This window comes from Pholis gunnellus (assembly GCF_910591455.1).
Source record: "Pholis gunnellus genome assembly, chromosome: 11".
NCBI classification, from domain to species: domain Eukaryota; kingdom Metazoa; phylum Chordata; class Actinopteri; order Perciformes; family Pholidae; genus Pholis; species Pholis gunnellus.
In genome coordinates, this window is record NC_136538.1 from 12,829,853 (window position 1) to 12,855,302 (window position 25,450).

General features: G+C 44.0%; 2 protein-coding genes across 4 annotated transcripts; both read left to right on the forward strand.

Annotated features, from left to right (window-relative positions):
• Positions 1-4,225: 4,225 nt before the first annotated feature.
• Positions 4,226-11,723, forward strand: sufu (suppressor of fused homolog). The gene is made up of 12 exons (XM_079168664.1): positions 4,226-4,561; positions 4,906-5,040; positions 5,329-5,465; positions 6,756-6,898; positions 7,037-7,122; positions 7,320-7,392; positions 7,535-7,691; positions 7,837-7,939; positions 8,316-8,450; positions 9,888-10,026; positions 10,121-10,189; positions 10,283-11,723. Exons 1-12 carry the CDS (start codon positions 4,413-4,415, stop codon positions 10,370-10,372), a joined length of 1,416 nt encoding a protein of 471 aa, XP_079024790.1. The 5' UTR covers positions 4,226-4,412; the 3' UTR covers positions 10,373-11,723.
• Positions 11,724-12,559: 836 nt separating this feature from the next.
• On the forward strand, positions 12,560-22,274 carry trim8a (tripartite motif containing 8a). Of its 3 annotated transcripts, none has more exons than XM_079168996.1 (7): positions 12,560-12,818; positions 13,437-14,039; positions 19,222-19,317; positions 19,958-20,191; positions 20,410-20,441; positions 20,767-20,882; positions 20,998-22,274. In XM_079168996.1, exons 2-7 carry the CDS (start codon positions 13,470-13,472, stop codon positions 21,651-21,653), a joined length of 1,704 nt encoding a protein of 567 aa, XP_079025122.1. In that variant the 5' UTR covers positions 12,560-12,818; positions 13,437-13,469; the 3' UTR covers positions 21,654-22,274. The 3 variants fall into 3 exon arrangements, with proteins under 3 accessions (XP_079025122.1, XP_079025123.1, XP_079025124.1); XM_079168997.1 differs by having other exon boundaries at positions 12,560-12,814; XM_079168998.1 differs by having other exon boundaries at positions 12,560-12,776.
• Positions 22,275-25,450: the final 3,176 nt, after the last annotated feature.

Here is a 25,450-nt window from a genome sequence, read left to right on the forward strand (position 1 = left end):
AACTTTCTTAAACTAATCAAATTATTGTCAATTTAAAAGAAAATCATTTTGTCTAAAATGGTCAGAAATGCCGATTCAAAACCACGAGCTACCAACTGTCAACATGTTTATTAAGTTATGATGTTTATGAATTTGAAACAACTTCCCCATTTACTTCCTCCAGGCAGATGAAAGGTGTCAATGTTCTCGTACTATGTTAATGTGTGCGAGCTGTTAACACTAGTGCAGGCTTCAAGAGTGAATTCATGCCCTCATAGGGGAATTATTTTCTAGTAATAGGCTGTAGAACGGGTTGTTTCCCAGTCCAACTGCCGGAAAGATAGGAGTTTCCTGAACGTGTTCAGGTGTGGCCTTCCTCAAAAAGCTCATTGTACTGTATTGCATGTCTCCTAAAAGAATGTACACCCACTGAACAAACTCCTGTGACTGAGATAACATTGAGGAATTATCTTGCGCTACTGTCACTGTTCATATTGACTCCTGGCCTTCAATGAGGTGTTTTTTTTAGATGAAGGAAGAGATCCTGTAAAACAACGCAAGTCAGTTAATATCAAACTTACTTTGGAAGGTTCAAATATACATCGAACCAACAGTTTGTCAGTAGTCACATTGTCCCAAAGTTCTTTTCCTGGGAGTGTGTGCCATAAATGATGAGTCATTTCATGCCTTGATCAGAGCACTATCACCATGATTTGATTCAGAGCTTGCATCAGCCGAGTGGACACACTTTCATTTCAGTGGTTGAGAAGCATTTACAGGAATACCCAGGGTAAGATGGTTGGATGTCCTCAGGCGACCCTGAAACTTCTCATATGCTCTGTGTAACCACAGCATTGGATCCATTCAATCATAGCGGCCTTTTGGAGGTTTGTTTTCCACTTTGGTTCTTTCAAAAGTGTGTTTCAATTACATGTTGCGGTATCCTGTATAATGCAAATGCCAACTATGATTAATAACTGTTTAAGATTAACTTCAGTTGCAACTGTCATGGCCTGTTGCTCAATCTTCCAATGAATGAAGTAGGGCTGATGTTATCATCTCATCGTCACCCTGCAATTCTTGTGAAATAGGGAAGGTCGTGGGTGACTCAACCTCAAAGTGCAGCTCAACATCGTGTACCTTCTGTGTCTTAAACACACTTGTTCATTCCAGAAGGTTTGTAAGCTTTTTTTATTGATTATAAATTGATTTATTTAGTTTTTTTATTTCATTAAGACATGGGCGGAGTTGAAAAGAGCATTATTAATGAAGCATGAGTCGTGTCAAACGATCATTCGAGACTCCTGAGGACCGTATTTTGATGAGTGTTTTACTATGAGAACTGAATTCCATAGATGGGGGCATCTCCAGGTGTCATCTATGGGCTCAGTTCTTTTGGTATGGTACTAATTTGTCAACCTTAAGGCGCAGCACAAGAAAGCGGAAAATCACGACCGAATCACAAAGTATTAATACGTGGTTTATATTCATTCCAGCATGTCATAGGCTTACCTACCTATTACTTTTGTATGTGTGTGTGAATATTGTTACCTTTCTTTAAAAAAATGAAAGTGGAGTTTTTTTCAAATTGTATGTTATTTTTCTGTGAATAAACTACAACTTTGTAAATTACTTCAGAGTTTATAATGTATATTCTTAATAAACTTAATCAAAGATAATGATTTCTGTCCGCAATTTATTGACTCTCTTTTTGTTTGAATTTGAAATACTGCAACGTTTAAGACCTCAGTCATGTATAGTTGTATTACACCAGTAGTCCTTCTGGTTTAAAGCAGTTATTTTAGGATATGCCATGCACCGTGCATATGACCTTCCTGATTCTCTCTGTAATTGTACACATATATCTTCCACATGGATTGAACAACATTACAGGAGAAGGTCCAGTAGTGGTTGAATTCTTTGCCACCCTGGTTTCCTAAAGTTGGTGTGTTTTTACATTTTCATATTGCGACATTTACATAAATAAACAATATCATTACTCATTCAAACATTTGTTATTTGAGCTTTTCTTTAGGGCCATTTGGCCCGTACAAATCTGCAAAGCCCCAAGCCTAAAATCTGCCCACTGTTTGATTGACAGTGTATCAGCCAATTACAATTATCAACAAATCCATATGCACCTAAAATCCAGAGCCATATAAAGAGAAAGTCGACTCAACAGAAGTTCAAAATGCTTGACTTTCATGTGATTCGCGTATAATTCAGATAGTTCAAGGATGTACTTGGCCGGCAATTTGCATGCGTAGATATTGGTAGAAATCGGTACAAACAGAGAGACATTTTTGCTAATTAGTTGTCAATAATTGAATCCATTTTTGACTTGGGAGAGTTGGCCATTTTTGAAGTTAACTGGTCATCATTGGAGTGAGGAAGAGACTCGATACAAGCACAGTCTATGCAGTTCTTTAATTTAGCAGGGATGAACTGAGGCAAGTCAGCTCCAATATCCAGCAGGACCCTCGCTGTGCACATTGCAGTTTGGTTTTAGCCAAAAAGGAAAACAAATCCTGCATCCGATTGATGTCGCTGCAATGTAGCCAGGCTGCATCCTATAGGTCTTATTTAGCTAGTAACTTTAGCTAGTAACTTTAAGTCACAATGGCCCTTTAACCATGTTAAAGTGAAACAACTACAACCTTACCCACATATTCAATAAATGATACAATTGGCAGTCAAAAAACAGAAGTAGAGAGAATATCTGCCAAGAGTGGCATACCTCAAGCACACCATTTAAAATATACAATTACTAAGCTATTAAAATCATTTAAATATATCAGCTCATAAAATATTATTTTAATGGAACAATGGTAAAAATGATTAAATAGTCATTGACGGTTAGTGGGGGAAATAGTACTCTGTAAAAGAGGGGTTACTCACCACGCACATGCCCGTGCCTTGCACACAAACACTGCAAACTGAAGGAGAAAGTGTAAAATTATGAAAAGTGCTAAAAACACCAAACACACACAATTATTGGACAGAGTGAGGTTCAGGTTTGGGCTGACTCACCGCTGAACCCTCACTGCTAGAAAGGCCGCACGTAACACTTATTCTGTGATCCTCATTAAGTAGAGTAAATATAATCAGTTCACAAGATCCTTAGAATCACAAACTACCATCAGACTAAGCCGTAAACTCCTGGGAGACACCAAAGTATACACAGAGAATGTAGATTAATGAAAGCGAATGATCCAAAACAACACAAAACACACAAAACAACAGTGGCAAACAATGTTTTTCGCATCAATCGTGGGTTGCCGAAGACCTCTCAAGATCACAGCGGGGTGATGGGATATCGCTAGTGAAGCTTTAACTGAAGCATCAATAGTGTTTCCATCACTAGTTTAGCTTTTAGCTTTTTGTTTTCAATCTCACTAAGGTCACCTCAGCACTCCTGACTTGCAGCATTACTGATGCGAGGTAATTGTATTCAAACACTGCATTTACACACAGGAGAGAGTCCTAGTCACACCCATATAGGCTTGGACAGGAAACTGCCTCGAGAAATAAGGTGTGGTCTTTGTTCCCCAATTTAAGTTATGGAACTTCATTAACTGTGACCATCAATAGTGTTTACATCACTAGCTTAGTTTTTTACATCACTGCAGTATGATTCCTTATGATGATTTTATCTATATATATATAGATAAAATAATATAAATATACATATTTAGTATGATTACTTATATAATTAATATAAATATTTAGTACAATACCTTATATAATATGGCAGTATAATACACATTTAGCATGAACCTTATTGCTGTCTTATTTGAAACACCTTGTTGTATTTTTAATCTCACCAAAGCACTCATGACCTGCAGAATCACTGCTCCTCCATCCCGGATGAAGTCGGTTACTAACATACATAATATATATAATATAATGTTTACATAATACAGTAATAGAATACATGTTCATTTGTAATCAGTTGTGCTGTTAATATATAATATCTTTCTTAAAACGTTTTACATTTTAAAAGTTCATCACGAACGGTCCATTCCGCTATAAATTACTTAACTTTACTTTACTTAATTTCGCTGAACTATTGAGAAGATCCATCAGCAGCCATTGCTGTTAAAAAAAAAAGGTCCAATGACGTGACTTTGATTAAACGGCTCTGCTATAATCCCATTCCTCATTGGCCATTACCAGCCATCAGTCAGTTACGTCACCACACCCATCAACCAATGGCGAGGTAGTTTCTATACAGGATGAGCAACAGGCTGAGATCCTGCTGGTGTAGCACAACGGTCGGGATTAAACTTGTTTTTAGTCGGTCAACATTTGTAGAGTAAAGCCTATATGATTTAGGGTTGTGTGGCAGTCGTGGAGCTGTGGGTAGACAGCAGAAGATAGCAGCACACGCACAGTTTTTTTAATAGAAAACCAGATTTGTTCGAGGCCGTGGCATGGATGAGGTACGGCCTACCAGTGGTGCTCAAACCCACGGGCTGGTGCCGCTGTTTCCACCCGGACTGCAGGCTATCTACGGGGAATGCCGGCGACTTTACCCCGAGCAGGCCAACCCGCTTCAGGTCACCGCCATTGTGAAATATTGGTAGGTAACGTTACTCCGTGTTGTTGTTGCTGGTCTGACAGACATGCAGGCCCTGAGTTTGCTGAACAAGTTTAAGTTGTGGTGGCTAGACGTTTAGCCAGTAGTTACCCAGTTTAGCTGCTAAGCTAACGTTTCAGCAAACTACGTAACTTTACAGGAGCCATGCTGTGCGTAACGTTCACTGCGAACTTACTTTGTTTTGGGGTAGTTTGAGGATTTAGTACCAAAATATACTAGTTTAACTAGAACATCATTTCGTACAAGTTACGCTAACTCTTTACGTGGGTGTGCGTAAAAGTAAACAATGACAACAATAACAATGGCTGATGGTTTTATGTTTTCAGGTTAGGGGGACCTGACCCGTTAGACTACATCAGCATGTACAGGAGTACGGGCTGTACGGCTCAGGACGTCCAGGAGCACTGGCACTACGTCAGCTTCGGACTGAGTGACCTGTACGGGGACAATAGGGTCCACGAGTAAGTATGCGGCACTAATGTAAATACGTGACTTCCTGTTGCACAGGGGAGTTGAGGGTAATTTCAACACGTTCGATGGGGTCGATGAAAAGCTCTCCTGTTCTGTTTATTTATTTAAAAATATTAAATCTGTACATCACATCAAGCCTGTCCGAGTATGAGCCCTTAAGGAGTAGACCACAGACACTCACACATTGTGATTTTAACAACCCATGCATATAGGAAATCATAATAGCTCCTGATGTTTTGTTCACCCAGTTTCTTAATGTGTGTGTGTGTGTGTATTAGATTCACAGGGGCGGACGGGCCCAGTGGGTTTGGTTTTGAGCTCACATTTCGACTCAAAAGAGAGACGGGAGAGACGGCACCGCCAACCTGGCCGGCTGAACTCATGCAAGGCTTGGCTCGCTATGTGTTCCAGTCAGGTAAGAGCACAGTAAAACAAAACAAAGCTGTAATTGTGTGGAACTATTACGGTTTCATTTATTATATTAAAATCACCAAAAATCTAGTATTAATGTAATAGCTGGCTTGTAAAAGAAAGTGCTTTTCTTAGTTTAGTTAAACGCTTTAGCTATTAGTCAGATTACATAAGCAGGTTTGAGACATTCATTTGGGCTCCGGTCATTTCCTGTTATTTAAGACATTTTAGGAACTGATTAATTGACTAATCAATAAAGTGAACCACAGAAAAACATTGTCGGTTCCAGCCCTACATTCCTCGTCCTTCACCTGGAAAATGTGTGACAGAGAGCATTTGTGTTCTTCATTTAGCCCCACTTTGCTAATAGTCTGGTAAATGATTCATCTGAGCGTGTGTGTTTTTTGATGGACCGACTCGTTCGGCTGCAGTTGGCATGCCTCCTTGTCAGGTCTTTGTGAATGCTAAGAATGTGTTCTGTGTCATGGTTGTTGGACTTCCTGTGATACATTCAAATATGCAGGAAAAGAGTGGTCGGCTGCAGGCAGCCGTCTTGGGTTTAGGACACATTATTTGTGTTTTTGGAGCTCTGGGTATTGACAGGAAGTCTAATTTCCCCTTTCTTTCCCTTCTCCATTTTAAACGGATTGTTTGCACAAATAGCAAACAAGACATTGTTTTAGTGTGTGTGTGTGTAGACGCTATTTGTAACGGGTGTAACACTATGCTGCTACGTTCTTCAGTTGTGTATCATAATGTGCACATGGGAGTGTGGTTGAGAGGGGAGGGGGCATTGTAAAGCTGTGAAAGAGAAGAAGGCTCCCCTCTCTTCACCACCCAGCCCTTCTCTGCTCTCCAGCTGGGGTCAATTTGCGCGTGGGTGGGCCGGGCTCCGGAGCTAAATGAATTCTGGCCATCTTCCCCCTCGCTTTTCTCCTGCAGCGAATCTGGACTGGGTGCATGTTACCTCCCAAGCAGACAGTTTCCTCAGATGGAAATGTCATTTCTATGCTTTTTCTTGCCACATCGGCTGCTCCCTTTCTCTCATTTATTCCCTCTCATTCTCTTGCTGATCTGTGTCCTATGATTCCCTGTTAGTGCAACTTTCCTTCATCAAGTCTGCACCATCGGATCAGGAGAAGTAGGACTGCTTTCCTCTGGTGACCGACAGTACAGGCTGAAATGCACTCTGCCGACTAAGAGTCACGACTGAGTGTGCATTCTAGACGACTTAAAGCTGCACATTTTGCCCGAATTCAGAAACGAATGTCTCCTCATTTTGTCTCTTCTACAGAAAACACATTTTGTAGTGGCGACCACATATCGTGGCACAGTCCACTAGACAACAGTGAATCTCGTATCCAGCACATGTTGCTGACAGAGGACCCACAGATGCAACCGGTTCAAACCCCGTTTGGCTCAGTGAGCTTTCTCCAGGTGAGTTCAAATATGTGATGTTCACTGACTAAACTCTTTGTGACGTTCAGTCAATATTACATAATGGTACCAAACGTCAATAGAAAAGGAACCACGTTGTAGACCACGCGCGTTCATGCTCTGCACGGCCTCCTATAGATTGTGGGTGTGTGCACCGAGGAGCTCCAGGCAGCCCAGCAGTGGAACGGCCAAGGTATCCTGGAGCTGATGCGTGGAGTCGGACTGTGAGTACGACTGTGCATGAGCACACGATTCAGCCGGAGAATTAAGAAGCCATGTGTTAGATTTTAAAACGACGCTGTACATATTGGGCTTTGTTATTATTCTTCGGTCTTATTCTGAGTTATCTGTTCATTTATTAACTGTTAGTTAAGGTTGATTAATGATTGTGGACTCATGTTGATGATTGTGTTGTGTACAGAGCTGGTGGCTCCTGGCTGATCACAGACATGAGGAGAGGGGAGACCATCTTTGACATTGATCCACACCTACAAGTAAGGCTTTATTAAGTCCTGCATCACGCAAAAGAGATGTGCTCTCTGGCCCCCTGTTGGCCCCGACATCTTGTTAGCTTCATGTGGGACTCATGCGAGCTAGTGTTGATGATTGCGTATATATATTTCTTGCTCATCTAAGCAGGAGAGAGTGGACCAGGGTATTGAGACGGAGGGCTCTAACCTGAGCGGGGTCAGCGCCAAATGCGTGTGGGACGACCTGAGTCGACCGCCAGAGGACGAGGAGGACAGCCGCTCCATCTGTATCGGCTCACAGCCACGGAGGCTGTCAGACAAAGGTACGTCCCCAAAGGAGTGAGAAGAGTACGTCATGTAATTAATCCAAGAAGGCTTAACCAATCGGCACATAGGAGTTCTGGCTCCATGCTGTCAGCAGTGCACGGTGGAATCGTTCCGCGCTGATCTTTGTCTGTGTGTTGACAGACACGGAGCAGATTAGAGAGACCCTGAGAAAAGGACTGGAGTTTAACAGCAAGGCAGCAATACCACCCATCAGCAGCCAGAGACAGGGCCACGAGAGACCTCAGTAAGTGTTCCTCCCACACACACACGCAGCACAAGGGCGGCATAACTCCCTCCGCCGTGTGCAATGACTCACAGCGCAACTGACATCTGAACTTTTCTATAGGCCACAACGTGGTGGTTTGTCACAAATATGTTGCTATTTTTCTGTGGAAGTTGTTGCCGAGTCTTCCGCCGACTTAGGTAACCGCTCCGTGAAAGGAGTTGTGTAACGTTTCCATTAACAGACAAAAGCCGAGGAGCCGCCGTTTCCTTCACAGCAGCTGTTTTTAACAGATGGCCGTTCTTTCGCAGCCGATTGTACCGAATCAAGACTTCCTCACTTATATTTCCCCTTTCGTTGCCTTCCACTCTCTTCTCTTCTTTATCTGTTTTCTCAGGAGTCGGAAGGACAGTTTAGAGAGTGAGAGTTCAGCGGCCATTGTTCCTCACGAGTTGGTCCGAACACGACAGCTGGAGAGCGTCCATCTGAAATTCAACCAAGAGTCGGGCACACTGTTGCCTCTCTGCCTGCGGTACTGCGCCGCTCTCTCTTTCACTCCCACACACAGTATTTACCCGTTAGGAATGACAGACCGATAAACAATAGTTCAGTTAACATCTTGTTGGATGGGTGTGGCAGAATGTCTGAATAGAACCAGAGCCAAATCACAAATGACATCATCTTCCTCCTCCTAGTTTCACTTTGATGCCGAGAAAAAGAAAAAAAAACATAAATCTAACCCGTGAAGTGGATAAAATGATCACCATGCGTTCATTGTCGGCCACTTGTAACTTAAAGAAAGGATCTGGTCCCCTGTGTTCGTCTGGCATGTTTATAGGTTTGCTGTTTTTACTTACTCTTTCCTGACTCTGGACAAACTCGAGAAGTCAGCAGAGGTTATGACTGTACGTTGACGCCATCAGTGAGCCGCTGGAGTCAACATAGCTCATGTACTGTGTCTGGCTCTCTTTCTGCTCACCCACCCAACGAGAAGTGTGTCAAACAGGAAGTAGCTTTAGACAAAGGTCACGATTTACTGAATCATAACTGTGATTTTCAGTGTTCGGTGGATCCTCACCGTGTTGTATTTAAGTTTCACAGACATAAGGAAAATCTTTTTTAAAAAGGTTAAAAACATGCACTATAAATACTCACAAACGTGAATTCAGACACAAAGAAAGTCATCACAGTACATGCTATGGTGACAAAACCAATAAATGAAGACACAGCAGCTTGCAGGAGCCTTTGTGTTCGGGCGTACTCGCCTTTCACCTTCATTCACAAAGTGACATGTTTGGGAAATGTTTGTTTTGTAGACAAACCTAAGAAACGACTGTCGGGTTATTTATAACTGAGACGAACCTGCTTTATGTGATCTCTGAGCACAGTGTAAAGGGCCCAATTATGTGATACTGACACTGGGCGTGATTACATCAAATGTTGCCGACAAACTGTGTGACTTTTAATATCGCAACGTTTGTGAAAATATGTGAGCCTTTTGAGCTATGCTACCCTCCCAACCGCACCCAAGTTAGGACGTCTCTGACATATTTTACATATACTGTATTGAACATGTTTACTAATTACCAATTGTCTTGGTAAATTAGTTTTTCATTTAATCACAAAGCCACTATGTTATTTCTACTAGTGAACTTATATCATTTAAATGATGAAGTCCATACAGTCACGTGAAGAGGAAACATTTATGTCCTATCTTGAAAACCTCTGTACGATGCTGACTGTTACACTGTTGCCTCAAGCCATTTTAAATGTCAAAATGGGAACTGGCTATCATCAGCCATCACAGAAACATTTTTTTAGAAAGTATAATATCTAATTATAGGTGTAATAACTTGATCCTGGCTTGCTAATAATTGTCCCGTGGAAAGTAAAGTACTCTTTTATGGCTAAAATCAATGAAAACACACCTTCTGTAGTTCACACTGTTCTGTGTTTCATCCTTTTACAGAGGCCGGTTGCTCCATGGGAGACACTTCACATACAAAAGCATCAATGGAGACACAGCCATTACATTTGTGTCGACTGGAGTTGAAGGAGCGTTTGCTACTGAAGAGCATCCATATGCAGCCCATGGCCCCTGGCTTCAGGTACACACACACACACACACAGATAAACTGAAGGTTTCCGTGTGGTGATTTCCTATTTAGTGCATTTATTTGACCGTCTGCTCTCCTTGTGTAGATATTGTTGACTGAGGAGTTTGTGGAGCAGATGCTTGGGGATCTACAGGAGCTCAACACTCGCGAGGAGGTAAATTAAACCCCGTTTTATTTTGTGTAACTTTGATTTTCAGTCTGGTTTTGTTGCCTGTTTCACATCGTGCGTCCTTTTCTCTTTGTACAGACAAAGTTACCAAAGGAGTACAGTTGGCCAGAAAAGAAGCTGAAGATCTCTGTCCTTCCAGACTCTGTGTTTGATAATCCACTGCAATGAGCCGGAGACACTTCTAGAACCCTCCATCATACAAACCCCTGCAGACACACACGTCCAGAGTGGACCATCATGAGCAGAGCAGGCAGCGACCCTGAGCTGTCTGGGGCGCACAGATATGTTGATCCCTCAGTGGACGGCCGGAGACCTGAACATGATCTGAGGGATGATCTAAACTCTTTTGACTGTTACCGCATTCTTAGACTAGCCCCACTGTTTACAACGTTTCTCTCGGGCTTGAATGCTTTTTGGGAATGTCAAGTCCGGCCTGTCTAGATGGTCATTATAGGTGACACACTAGCTGTAGGGGTAAATCAGGATGTTGTCATTCCCTCCAGTAAGGCCTGCCAAGGTCTGAGGTCCAAAATATGCGTCATAAATACATTTGATACCACATCCTGTGATCTGCAGACACGGCGTCTCCGGCGATAACCGTGTTGCTGTTCTCAAAAGCAATTCTATTTATTCCACTGGCTTTTTAGAACAGACGGAAAAGTCACATATTGAACATTTTATTCAGTTTTTCTTTTGATTGAGCTCGTGTATGTGTGTATAGTATTTACAAATGCTGGACATTTTTCTCTTGTGTGTTTGTGGTCATACCAAAGTTTTAACTGTTGGCAGTCCGTCGCCAATACAGTCTTGTGTCAAATGTGTCCCGATCCTATAATCATGAAACGTCAGGCTGAACTGTGATTGATTGATATTCACAGTTTGTCTGGAATAATCAAACAAGCATCTGACTTATTTTCTTATCTGGCAAATGCTGCAGGTAGAACCACCTCTTCACCCCGGTGCCAAGAACATGACTCCTGTATATTTGTTGTTTTTTTTATTCGTGCATCATGATCTTCTGAAGTTATGAAATTAAATCATGACTTCAGAAGTCCGTTGGAAATGTTCAGAGAATCTGTGGTCAGTGTTGTCTCCAGTGGCCACATTAATGTGCGTTTTGTTTCATCAGTAGGACCTGCTGATGATGAGCTGTAGTAATATTCCTCAGTGCCTTGTGTAGGAAAGGACCACGTCTTCTCTTGATGCTGCCTAAAGCTCCTCGGTTGTTGAAGAGAAGTCACATTAAATCAAGGCCGCTGCGTTCGCTCTTTTTCTGTCATTGCATTCCATTTGAACACAAAAACAGATGAGACTACTTTTACTACAGATATGTACTCTTATACAACATCTTGTGTTTGTTTGTCTTTTTCTATTCAGAGTGACACATGTAAGGTTTAGACGTCGTTGACATGGTATTTTGTTATTACTGTCTTATGACTGAACTGCCTGATTGTAATCCCAAGTGCATTAAAAAGTGTGTAAGTATTTGCATAAATAAAGCTGGAACACTAATGCAGAATTACAGAGGAGCTTATTTTTATTTAAAGATGTGTGTGTGAATACTTTTATCCTTGTTTTATACACAAACACACCCATGGTAACATGCAATGTCACCATGGCTGTGCATGAAGTTTAGTATGTTGAGACACTGATTACACTATTGTGTTTATCTTCCTATTAAGGCTTATAATCATATAATGGTGATTATTTAATTATTAATACAATATGATCATTTATATATTTAATAACATACATGAGAATAATAAGGCACGTTTTAGAATAGCATCTTAATGCATTATTGTTTTTTAATCAACAATTTATTCACGTTTTATAGGTAGGAGTCCGTAATAAAAGCAAGTTTTGGTTGCAAGGTTGTGAAAAATCTCTTTGAATTGTGTTGATTTATCCTTTATGGCAATTCAATAGTTATAAATATAGAACATGGCCACTCAAAAGTTGTTTTTATGAATGGCTTATAACTGATCTATAAAGCGTTATTTAACCATTAACACAACTGTAATATCCATTGATAAAGCTTTTTAGTTACATCCAAATATACTTTTGCCGACCCAAAAGAAAGGCGTCCACAATCTTTCCCCTCGTGCACCTACCCTCTTTTGGGCCCCTGGGGGCCTCTGTCCCGGCCCAGCCCAGCCCAGGGCTCCACTTCATAAACCCGTGGTGCAAAGAATGACGGGTCACACAAATGTCTCCTGGTCATCTCCAGTCTCTCCGGTAGAGTTTGCTGTGGCCTTGTTCCCTTCGCCTTCCTCCTCTCGGCTCCTCCCCGTCTCTGTGTCGGCTCTGTGACGGGTCACGTTGTCGGATGAGGAGGAGGAGGAGGAGGGGGGGCAGTCGGTGTGGAAGCACTGAGCTCCCTACCGACCGACGAGTCACCGTCTGCACGCACTTACCATTAAATATTAGTCAAAGAGTTGACGGGAAAGGGAAACCAGCCGGATAAACCTCGTATCAAACCCCGACGGTGCGCGGTACGTCGGACACACGGCTGGAATCTACCCGGAGGAGCTCGATCTCACCGCGGGCTTGGATGCGAAGCTCGGCGTTATAGGTGCACCGGAGATCTGCCGACGACATGGGGAATAAATAGTTGGTAACGTTGCTTTAATTCTACAATAACGCGTCTAACACGTCTCGTTAGACTACCGTGGCGCTTTGTTGACGATTGGAAAGATCCTCTTCGCGTAAAAACAAAATGTCAGTGGAGCCCTGTGACATTTTATCAGCCCTATTTCCAGTGTTATTCTGTAGCAAGTTGTCACTTGCTTTCAGCTTGTACCGTCCTGTCGCGAATTCTCCAAAACGAGAGTTCACGAGCCGATCGTTACATTGTCGTTACAATGTAATTGTTTGACTGTGACAAACAGTTTTTGAGATGTGTTGTCGGAAGTTTCACTGTGGTCGCACTTCGCTGGACACTTGACTTAATTGTGACCTGTTTCTTGTAAGTCAGTCGTCGCCCTGCTAAAGCTCCGTTTGCTCAATTGTTGGAGGCTACTGTTACTCCTCATGCGCATTTACCCCCAAAATAATTTGTGCTGTGGGTTGCTTGGCACACATCGTTCTTTGCCATTTTGAACTAGACGTAATTCAAGTAGAAATAAGACTGTGGTAGGCTTGATTTTAATAAGGGTATGTCTTTATGTATTTATAGAAAAGAATGCCCAGTAATCCACATTTAGAAATTAATTCTCAGTCTTGCTCTTTTCAGTCCCACATCAGCAGTTTGGATCCGGCTGAAGTCATGGATGAAAGTTGGAAAAACTGCTTCGAAGAGGAGCTTCTGTGTCCCATCTGCCTGAATGTTTTCGACGAGCCCATCCAGCTGCCGTGCAAGCACAACTTCTGCAAGGGCTGCATCTCTGAGGCCTGGGCCAAAGACAGCGCCGCGGTCCGCTGTCCCGAGTGCAACCACGACTACGAGCAGAAGCCCGCGCTGGAGAAGAACTTCAAGCTCGCCAACATCGTGAAGCGCTTCAACGCGCTGAACACCGACAAAGTCCCCGCCGTGCTGCACTGTGTCCTCTGCAGACGAGGGCCCCCGCTGCCCGTGCGGAAAGTCTGCCTGCGCTGCAAGGAGCCCTGCTGCCAAACCCATATCCAGACGCACCTCCAGCAGCCGTGTGCGGCCCCGGGACACCTGCTCGTCGACGCCGAGGAGCTGAGCGCTTGGACCTGTCCCAGCCATGAGGAGTACAGGCTGCTCCACTGTGAGGAGGAGCAGGTGGCTCTGTGTCCGTTCTGCTGCATCTCTCACTGCACTAACCAAAGACACACAGTGTGCGATGTGGACACGCAACGCATACAAATGCAGGTACATAAATCGCTCCCACACATACTCTCTCTCTCACTCGACCCCCCCCCCCCCCCCCCCCCCCCCCCCCCCCCCCGTTCGCTTGAAACTATCCGCTGACAGGCAGGTGACAGTGAAAAGATTTTGATAGAAGCACTTTCTTCCATGGATTTCAATTTCAAGGAAGCAGATCTTTCTTTCAGTTCACCAGTCCTTTTCTCTTTGCCTCTTCCTTTTTATTCTTATCTGATGTGAGAGGACTGGACAGGTGAAAGCCGACCCCTCGGGGTAGATGATAGCACACACACACACACACACGTACACACATGCAGGCATACGTCCCACACAGCTTTTAACCTTGATCTAACCACCCATTCCACACTGCCACGCCTTCACATTAGCCGCCCTGTGCCCTCGGGTAAGTGCTGTGATGCAATCTGCATCCACCGGAAATGATGACCCCTGTGCAGCGGGGGTGGATCCTCCTGTAGTTGTGTTGTGTTAGCTTCCCCGATCAGTTTCAGGATTTGTTTCAGGGGGGGGGGGGGCTGCGTACTGGTACGGCTATAGAGGCTGGTGAATTAACTGACACGCTGGTTTCGAGAAGAAAATGCGGGTAATGTGCGGACGTTTTTTTCCCAAGCCAGCAAGTTTATAACTTTGCATTTCAGCCGTTCGTCAGCAGGAGGTGGGCGTTTTTTTCAGGGAGACAAAGGCAGCAAAGAAGGGAAGGGAATGAGGAATTCTACAATATGAGTTTAAATCTGACCGACGGCATGTGAATAGTGAACTGCCTCGGCAGGGGTTGACCTCAGGACTGCAAGGAGGAATGCGATGTCTCGCGTAAGGCCGGGGTGTCATGGCTGCCCTCCACTCCTGTATTTTCCTTTTTAGTTCTATACATCGTTTCAGTTCACTCTCTCTTCACAAGTCTAATGTAAGTGGCAAGGTGTAAAAAGAAAAAAAAAAAACAACACAGCCACCCACTCGGCCTCATGCACATTTCTTCTGTTTCTTCTCCGTCGGCGAAGGGGCGGAAGTGAGAGTCCGATTAGTTTTAGCATCTGCCATGTTGCGGCCTTAATACGTGTGGTGATTGTGTTATTCCAGTTGGGAAAGTCACAGACGCACTTCTTTCCGGTGTGTGGCTCACAAAGTTCTAAATCGTTTCGAAATATTTGAAAAACTGTTGCTCCGGAGCTATAATTGGGACAAAAGATGTCTGTTCAGCCCTTTCCACAGCTGCTCTCTATACACACACACACACACACACACACACACACACATCTTTCTGTTCTTTGACAACTGTATGTTCGCAGGGTAAATGGAGATATCCAGGAGTCGGAGCTTCCCTCTCTTCTCAGATTAACACGGTCCATGCTTGGGCCTTTAGTCACAGAGTGCACTCTCATACTGATAAATGTGGCAATAGCCAAGAGTTAGGCTTCTTGTACGCTGGTCCATTTCTTCAAGTAATTCGAGGCCAAAGTGGCTTCTCTTCGGCTCTTGCTAAGAGGTCGTTCTCCTTGACGGAGCTGTGGTCTATTTTGGTAAAAGGATTTTAAATTCCCCTGGCAGCACTCTTGTTGCTTTTGGGATAAACAAAAAGGGAAAAACCAATGTAGCTATGTTCATATCTTTGGCCCTCAATGGAGACTTTTACAGTAACCTTTTGCAAGGCTCGCTGGTAATTTGGAGACGAGAAAGGAAGAGTAATATAATAGTAATGTCGGCCCTGGGACAGGCGGAGGTGGAGCCCTCCCACTCAGCCTCACCTTGGTTTTCTCCGGCACCACAGCAGGAAACCATCGCTCATGGAAGCTCTGCCGTCTGCAGTTTTCTTGTATCTGGGCTGGAGTGAGTCAGTTACCCAGAATGCTGAGGGCAGTCCATTGACATCAGACGTGGGGAATAGTTGTCAGTCGATTGTGAAAGAGGCTCTCTGTTCATTGAGCCCGGGGCTCTTCATTTAAACATGAGCTTCCTGGCAACCCGCGGGTGTCTGGATGCCTAAATAGGACAGTGGGGAAAGTGATCATTGGTGGATTTAATCTTGATAAAGGTAGACTTTCACACTGCGACAGAGAGAGATCAGCCACCAGACAGTTCCCTCCTGTCCCCTTGTGCTATTTCAAGCACACGAGACCAGAAAAAAAAGGGAATTGGAGGAAACATGGCAAAATGAGGAAGACACAGTTGTTGACTAGAAGCATCCAGGCAGAGAAAAGCTGTTTCCATTGTGTGAGCCCACGTCACACAAAGCAGTACATGCACCGTTTACTATGGCAAGCTAACCCTAACCCAACAAAAGTGTTCTTTCCTGTTTTTGTAAAAACAGTAGTTACACGGAAGGTACGACATGCCACTGTGAAGACAGTTATTCATACGAGTGTGCTGTCTGAAAAGTAGTGCGCACACAATACGTGAAAAACTGGATGAGACAAGAAACGCAGCCAAGGAACTAAGTGGCATGTGAGTTTAAAGGGCAGATTCGGGCGTTCGTGTCGGTTGTTTGAACAGGACTCTTCACCTTAAACTGACTGTGTAAGCAAGATGTAGTGTGGAAATGTAGTACAGGTTTTGGGATGTTTAATGAGTGTGTGTGACACACGATTAGGAACCGCACGCACACTTTTCAATAAGATGATACCCATGTCACCGCCCCCTTTTTTAGGTCCACAAAAGTAATTGCATTTAACTTAATCTGCTAACGGTAGCTACTTAGCAAAACTAAAGGATGTCTACTCGTGTGTATCTTTACGGCTTGACAAAACACGACGCATGCTAATATATATGAAAACGTATTGCTTGCTTTTTTTATTTTAAACTCCCACCTCATCATTGATCTATTAAGTAGAACTGGACGTGCTGTGGGGAAACCATTCATCAAACATAACTTGCTCAGCCAGTCCTCATGCCGATAGATCATGTGATCATCTTAACTTTGCCCTGAAGTGCAGTCAGTGGTCAAAAACTCCAGCGGGGTTTATATGTTCCAGACAATGTAGCGCAGATATCAATTCACTTCCTCCAAAGTAAAAAATGTAACAGCACGCGGTTACCTAAAAGCAGGTTTGTTGCCCCAGCACCTGTATAATATATAATTGATCATTTTATGATGTTGGGCTTGCTTCAACATCTCAGGTTGGTCCCCATCTCTTGTGCTCACACCGTATCCAGTGAGACCTCCTTTAATGCGGACTGTCAACACTGCTACGGGGATGTAAATAGTGGACTGAAAACTTCGCCAACATCAAAGTTATCTAACACAGTTAAGAGGCTGTGTCACTTGTTCACCACTCCCGTTATAATAGACACGCGGTAGTTTACTCACGATGCATTGCATTGTGGGATTGTAGGCAGAAAGTAATACCATGAATTGAGAAGTTGGACCCTCAACCAGGGACTAGCTAACCTTGAGGGAGCATTTAGCTGATCGGGGTTGGTGGAGACCAAAACGGTGCTAAAAGGAGATTGCGTATCGGACCTACATTTGTCGGGTGGCCATATTATTTGAATGTTGGTCCGAGTCTCCCGGATGTGTAACTACGCTACTGTTTGCTAACACATTCGGCAACAATTTGTATTAGGTAATAAAATGGCAATGTTGTGTTTACAGGTTGTTTTGGCTGTCCCTAATGCCTAGTTCACACTAGTTAACGCATAACACAGGGACTGATCTACACAGGGTCAACAGCAAAGACGGGTTATTATGTGAACACCAACAAGCACGGCTACGCCCGTGTCACTTCTCGCGTGTGTTTTCGCGAAGAGACGTAGTTTGGAGACCTCGTCGGGGATTCCTCCTGGTGAAAGATCTTGTAGTGTGTCCGCCGGTCAGCTATACAAGTGTGAAGAAAATCACAACAACTTCCAAGACATCCGATCACAAGACAGCGAGTCGTGTAGTGGGAACCTAGCTAGAGCGGCCAAAAGAATCCCTTCATGTGGTCTTTCCTTTTGTTGGTGCATCGTTTGTCAATCGTCCAAAGTGCTCGTCACGTTCAAAGTCACCTAAAATTGTGAACCATGTGAACTGGCAGAGACTGAAAGATGTCTGCTGTTACCCAGGGTGAAACGTGGGAATATGCAAACGAGCAAAAGCGTGAGTAGTAATACACGTTGGCTAGTATTTAATGTAATTTGGCGTCTTTTTTGTTTTTAGAAACTAGAGGGACTGTTGGAAGTGTTCTCTCCGGTTTAGTATCGTTGCCAGCCAGTTGTTGTACATAAGACTCCATGAGTGTTGTAAGCAGCTGAAGAGGGCTGTTGCTGTGATACCACAACGTAGCTACCCTGAAACTCGCTCACTAGAGACCGCAGGAATGTCCTCACTCTCCCTATCTCTCTTTTTTTTGATTCAAACTTTCCCTCTGTTGGTTTCACCCTCCTTTTTTGTATGTCTTTCTCGCTCTCTTTCTGTCCGTTCTTGGCATGTGCAAGCGGAGCCCCGATAGCACTTCTTCCCTCCCGCTCCCTTCCTTTCTCCCATGCACACTCATGCGGAGGGAGAGAGAGAGAGAGCCGACCTCGGCATTATGCACACAGACATGACAATCTGTCACTGACACAGAGGCCAGTGCAAACAATGGGAGCAATGCATGTGGCAAAATGAGAAAGCAGAGAGGGGCTAGTGAGACACCCCCTGCTTTCTGCTCCCTCACATACACATTAGCCTTCACATATAAATACATACACAAGGCTTTGTTGCCATGACAGCAGGTTTTTCACTTATTTGGGCATGGTGCCTTTCCCATGCAGAAGCAGTTCATTAAAAACAAAGCGTACCTGCCCTCCCCCTGTTCCTAGTTCGCTGTCAGCCTGTGACAGTGGATTGATTTCCATCTCCTGCGGTAAATGGAGAAGGATTGTGTTTACCGGCTCTTTGACTGGCCTTTGGCTCTTTTTGCACTCTCACTGAGTCCAATGCAGGAAGTAGGACTGGTCCCCAACAATGGACTCCACTTTGACGTAGCAGGGCACCAGACAAACCTAGAATGAAATCAGAGATGGATTTGTGCAATAGCGTTTTGCATTTTCTGCTGCTTTCCTCATTGACAAATGCGGAGCGTGTCTTAGTGACCTGTGAATAGCAGCCAGGTTTGCCCGAGGTACAAAAGAAAGATTTTATATTTTTGGTGTGTCCTGTCGTGGTTCATCTTGTCTAATCCGTCTACTTGTATGTCACCGTGTCTCTCAACAGGCCATGCTGATGAGGCAGCAAGGCAGACTGGACGGTCGTGTTCAGAACATCGATGAGCAGCTGACCAAGCTGGAGTCGGACAAGACCCTGATGAAGGTAGAGCACGGCGCACACGTTTCATGCACATTATCAGTGCGCGGTCCCCTCGGTTCTTTGTCATTGCGCGGGCTCGGTGCTATCATTTCGTCCACGCGCCGCTGTAAGGAAATGACTCTGTACCTTTTGTTCACTGTTGCAAAAATGACGAGAAAATGTAATTTATCTGCAGCTTTGAATGGCTGGTGCTTCGGGGTGGAAAATGCATTTTGCAAATGACTTTTTTTCCGCTTCAAAAAGCACCGATTTCACAAAATGAAGTAAGAAGGAAAGAAAATATTTGAACCTACAGTAACTAAACGCATCAATTAATTCCTGTGTATTGAAGCTTTTTGCTGAATGGTGTTAATTGTAATTTACGTAGTATACTGTAGACGCTCATGTTAAGACATTGAAGAAATAATTGGTAAAAAGGCAAAGTTGTATGTAAAAGTTTGCACTCCAGCAATTTAATATTGCACTTTCTGGGGTCTCGTACGGGACAGATTAGAGAGAGAATGGTGAAATCAAAAGTGATGCCTTTTTTTATTATTCAACCATTGCTAGTAAATTCATTTTGACATGTAAATGAGGGGGCGTACCCTCTATTCGGTGCAAGTGTATGTGTTTGCAAACCAACGTGTCCCCCCATCCTCCACAGGATGCAGTGTCTGAACTGAAGGAGCGAGCGAGAGCCCAGTATCAGAGGATGCATGCGCTGCTAGAAGCCAACCAGGCTGAAACCATGCAGATGCTGGAGAGCACCTACACCACGTATGTGAGGAAAAACTCCCAGCAGGTCTTGCAGCTCAACGAGAAGCGCCAGGAAGCAGAGAAACTCCTGAGCTTCGTACAAACGTTCTTCAAAAGAGCAGACGGCATTAACTTCATGAAGGTACAAATGGCCCTCATGTCTGTACAACCACACACACACACACACACACACACACACACACACAGTGTTTGCATCCAGAGAATCAAATGCTGTGCTCTCGAGAACACAAAAGCAATGTCACTGTCACACACCGATGAATGTGTTCTCCTATAGTAGCTGTTTGTTTAAGGCAGATGGTGGGTCTGAATGACCTGTGTGCATCTTATTGTCTTTTTCAGAACACAAAACCGTATCAGCTGCTAATGGACAGGTAAGCATTTCTCCTTCTATTCCATGTCACTTAACTGCTACCTGATAGTATTTGTTGTAGCAGTAATGTGGTGTTTGGTTTCTTTCTAAGAAACTAAACCTAAATTTATTTTGGTGCACTGACCCTCATTCGGCTGTCACTGAGGTTAGAACATTGGATAGATGGACACATATTCTCTTCGTAACCACAATTCACGTATGCGTCCTGTCTTCCAGTCAAGTAAAACGCAAGCCTCAAGGTGCAGAATGCATCTCAAGCAAGGGTGCCAACGGCTTACTGATTCTGGTCCACGGTATATATTATATGTGTGTCTTTGTTTTTTTAGGTCAAACACGCACCTGAGTAGTGCTATCCCTCCACTTCGAGTGGGCCAGCTCAATTCTCATCATTTGCTGTCTGAACTGTCAACGAGAGAAAAGAACATACGAAAAATGCTGGAAGGTAAGGAGAAATTGGAACGAGTAACTAAAGATGAGGGAAAAGTGTGTTTAAAATATCAATCTCTGGGATGTAGTATCGTCAGAATGAACTATTGTTTTGTTTCTGCCATTCTCAGAACCCTTCAATGAGGCGCCCATTCTTGAGATCGTCCAGTCTCACAGCAGCTCTGCTGGCTCTCACATGGGGACGGCCTCAGGACTACAGAAGAGGAAATATGGCATGGCTTTCCTGGAGAGCAACACGACAAACTCCACCTCCCAGGACCCTCCGCCGTTGCTCTACAGCAGCAAAAAAACCTTCCTGGCTGATCAGACCCATCACGCCTCATCCATGTATTCCTCTGAAGGCCTCTCCCAGAATCCCCACGTTGGGCCCGGCCATGGCCGCCTCCTGGGCACTGCAGCCCATCACATGGTGGGTCTAGGGTCCAGCAGCCACCACTCAGGGACCATTTTCGCCCCCTCCCATTTCCCCAGTGGAGGTGCCTCGCAACAAGCCATGTACGAAGGGAGGAAAGTACTGATGTGCACTCTGAATAACTGCTGCTGCTCCAGGGCCCCCGCTGCTCGCGCCCGGCCTCCGTACCCAGCATCGGACTCCTTCCCCTCCATGACCTCTCAGGAGTTTCCCCCACATGCCCCGCTACCTACAAGCCAGCCGCTGCAGCATTTCCCCATGAGGGGAATGATGGAAGCCTCACAGACAGCCAGGCACCCTGACTTCTACGGGCTGTACGGCCAGTCTTCAGCCAAGCATTATGGGACCAAGTAATAAACCGCAATCAGCATTTTGTTCCGTTCTCATGAAATCAGAATTATCATCAATTTCCATGTTTGCTTTTTTTTTTTGTTCCTTTCCGTTACGGAGAGATATGTTATCAGTCTGCGTCTCCAACCCGCCATCATGGTTAGATTATTTTGACATTTACTCGACCCCATTCTGGGAAACCATGCCCTGTTAATGTTGGTAGCCCGGTTTACTTCTTGAATCACAGTGGCAGTAGTCACGCTGTAATTTGACGACACGGTTGTATTTTATTTATTTTCTGTTTCAATTCGACTGGAAGTGCTAATGTGAATAATGTAGTCTTAAATCCTTTCAGGCAGTGAACAAAATAAATAACATATCCTTCATCACGAGTCCTGACATGGGACTCCAGAGACTTCAGTGCCTAAAAAGACTGTTAACGCGCTCTTATTGTACTTGCAAGTTCCTAGCTCTTGATTATTTCCTGTTTGCGGCTGAAAGCATGCAGGGAGCCTCTCCATGCACTCCAAAGTCCATGTGGCTTTAGAAACACACTGGACTTCAAACGCTTGTCAGGTTTTTCATGAAATTTTATACAAGATTATGAATAAACCAAATTCAGTGGAAAATATGAAATAAACAAGCATATTACTTAACCTTTTGTTGTATTTTAAGCATGGGTTCACACAGTTTAATGTAATCTTGTGGGCTTTTATCTATGGTTATAGTTTAAAACTTGAAACAGTGACACAGAGGTCAGATTATACGGAGACGCACATTGTGTGATTTGTTTAGGTTAAGAGGTTTTACAGTTTAACTCTCTGGGTTGCAGTTGAAATGTCAGAGCCTCCTGTAAAAAATAAGAATAGCCTTTATTGTAGTGCATCCCACCCTGCAGTTCACCCACAAGCTATTCATAGGCTCAAAGACTTGTAAATGGGGAAAGAAAGACACTGGGTGACCACATGTTTGAGAAATACTGCATTCAGAGGAATCTCAGAACACGGTGGAGGAGGTTTGGACAATGATTTGTTACAGGCCAGGCCACAGAAGGCCCATTATCTGCCAATTTAGGACAGTTCACTTCCTTGTCAACATCCTGGTCTCTGGCAGAATCTCTGTCTCATCCCTCTTTGTCTCGTTATTGGTGCTCATTGTCAAGTTAGGTCAGAAAACAGGAATAACTGATGAGCAGCACCTCCCTCCCCTCACCTCTCTCTTCGTCTCCCGGGGTATAATTTGCCGGGGCTCGACGCGGAGGAGGAGGAGGATGATATAAGCGAAGAGTTTTAATGAGGGCTGGGACAGCATAGTCATCTACTTATCTGTCACTCATACTCCTTTCATCATTCCCCTCCCCCCCAGCTAGACGGTGAGAGAGATGGAGCGAGCTGAGGGGCGGGGTGGAGGGCTTAGAGGGAGGAGAGGAGAAAGGGAGGAATGGTTAGAGAGGGGAGGGGGGAAATGCAGAGTGTGGCACATCACTTATTTATGGGTTATGAAATGTTCTGCCCTCTTGTTACGTTCTCCTTTTCTCTTGTCCAGTCCGTCTGTTGTGTTTTTTTTTTCAGTGCGGACGCACACATTTCTGATATTCTCTCCAAAGAGCTCGGCCACCGTTAGCGGCGAATGCACGCGGCAGAGTAGGAGGAGCTGAGGTTTAGTTACAGTGTGCCATGAATCTGACATTTAGTGTGTGTGTGTGTGTGTGTGTGTGTGTGTGTGTGTGTGTGTGTGTGTGTGTGAGAGAGAGAAAGCGAAAGCCTATTAGCATTCCCCTTGAGCACCGTTCCTTCTGTGTGTGTTATTAATAAAACATACAGTAGATATCCTGAAGGAGGCCATACCATTAATTTAATCCATATAAATAATTTCATTCATAGCAGCATGTTTATACATTGTCATTTTAAACTCTAAATATCTCTAAAAAATCAAGGATTGAAATGGTAAAGACTCTTATTTTGTTTTGAAAGTCAGATTTCTTCAGCAATATTTTGAATGTGCACCACAGTTCATTACTCAGTCTCGTAGTAATTGATCAATCTATGGATAAGCGCCAACATTAAGCTCGAGGAAAGGTGTGTAGCTTAGTGTGTGTTTGGTTTGTGCGAGTCGAATCCTGTTGTGTGAGCGAATGTGTGCTCAGGTGTCGGAGCACAATCAGCCAGTTACTGTGTGGTTCCTCACACAGTGTATGTGCAATAGTGGGCTCTGCCTGTGTGTGTGTGTGTGTGTGTGTGTGTGTTTGTTCTCAGTGAGGTTACATATAGGGTACAGGGTGATGCACTTGACAGCTGTGCTCTGTTGTGGCAGGTGTGTTGAGCTGTATATGTATGAGTACAACACGCCCCTGCTTGCAGCAGGACATGAGTCTGTAGTGTGTGTGTGTGTGTGTGTGTGTGTGTGTGTGTGTGTCTGAGTGTGTTTTCAATGCATGGGAAACTGTCAGCTGTTGTGCAGCTGTTGTTTGTGTGCTTTAGTCAGTGTTTAGATCTACTATTTGAGTTACAGTGGGCACTCTCTTGCTCTCCCTCTCTCTGTTTCCCAGCATGCATTACTGCCCAGCAGTACCTGCACCAAGAATGAATAATCAAACAGGGTCAATATAGCCAACAAGAGTGTGGGGTGAATGTGATCATTTAAGATAAAGAAGATCCCAAAAACTCCCAGAAATAAATTGGACGTAAGAAAACACGTCACCGCTGAATAACTCCTGGAATGCGCTGAACATCGCTGTTGATATACAGCAGCTGAGGGTGGGTTCCTCTGTAACTCAGGCCTCTGATGAATGTTATTGACATTGTCCCGATACATTTGCACAGCTTGCAGCATGTGTAACTGTCCTGTCAGTCCAGTGGTGGATGTGAGAAGTGGCTGACATGGCAGCCTAAAGTATCATAGTATTTGGATTACATGAGTGGCCATTAGTGCTATTAGTCTGGACACACACAGATTCTTAGCGGTCCTCCCAGTAACACTGACAGGAACAGGGACGTAAACAGCATAATGCATTCAGAGTGGCTATTCATCAAACATGCAGAATGCTAACCTTCATCTGATAAGGTCTTTGAAATCAGTGCCAAAACGCCAATCAAGGATAGCAGTGCACGCACGCACACACACACACACACACACACACACACACACACACACACATGGTGCAAAAACATCAAAGACGAGGATCTGTGGCCAGTGTTTTTTGATCTACCGATCTATTTTTGCCAGTGGAAATCATTGTAACATAAACCAGTCTTCTGTCGCGTTTCAGCTGAATGGAAGCAGGCAACAATAAAACAATGTATACCAGTGGAATAAGCAAAGACAGGAAGGGTGTGTGCAGGTGAACTGTTATGAATATGGCAGGCATGCATTTCAGAGGCCCTCTGTGGAGAACAGCTGTATGCAGTTATTGAGTGAGAATACAGTGGCAGGCTTTAGCTGTGGCTATAGTAACTTTAGCCACACTGTAGTGACACATGCAAGTATCAGAGGTGGAATAACAACGTATCCTTACTCAAATACTGCACTTCTAAGTATAGTTTTCAGTTTATTTGTTGTATTATTATTTTTATATGGAAAATTATTAGTTTTTTCTCTAAAAGGCGGTCGTAGAAATTATTAAAATAAACATACCTTACTTTATTAACTTTTGTTCATAAGGTATACATGTAGTTGCACAATTAACGGATTCATTTGTAAGGTGTGTGTGTGTGTGTGTGTAGGTCTTTACTGCCTGCACATGACGTGACGATGACGAGCTGTCAAACAGGAAGTGGTTTCAGCCAAGTGTTTTTCTTACCAAGCGTCTCAGATTTACATAC

What these genes read in the sequence shown, in the direction of transcription:
- trim8a (XM_079168996.1), top strand. Translation starts at nt 13,470, where the DNA reads ATGGATGAAAGTTGGAAAAACTGCTTCGAAGAGGAGCTTCTGTGTCCC. An exon ending in CGCAACGCATACAAATGCAG is followed by an intron (nt 14,040 to 19,221) that starts GTACATAAATCG and finishes GTCTCTCAACAG; the next exon opens with GCCATGCTGATGAGGCAGCA. An exon ending in TATCAGCTGCTAATGGACAG is followed by an intron (nt 20,442 to 20,766) that starts GTAAGCATTTCT and finishes TTGTTTTTTTAG; the next exon opens with GTCAAACACGCACCTGAGTA.
- sufu (XM_079168664.1), top strand. Translation starts at nt 4,413, where the DNA reads ATGGATGAGGTACGGCCTACCAGTGGTGCTCAAACCCACGGGCTGGTG. An exon ending in CTGATGCGTGGAGTCGGACT is followed by an intron (nt 7,123 to 7,319) that starts GTGAGTACGACT and finishes TGTTGTGTACAG; the next exon opens with AGCTGGTGGCTCCTGGCTGA. An exon ending in CTGTTGCCTCTCTGCCTGCG is followed by an intron (nt 8,451 to 9,887) that starts GTACTGCGCCGC and finishes ATCCTTTTACAG; the next exon opens with AGGCCGGTTGCTCCATGGGA.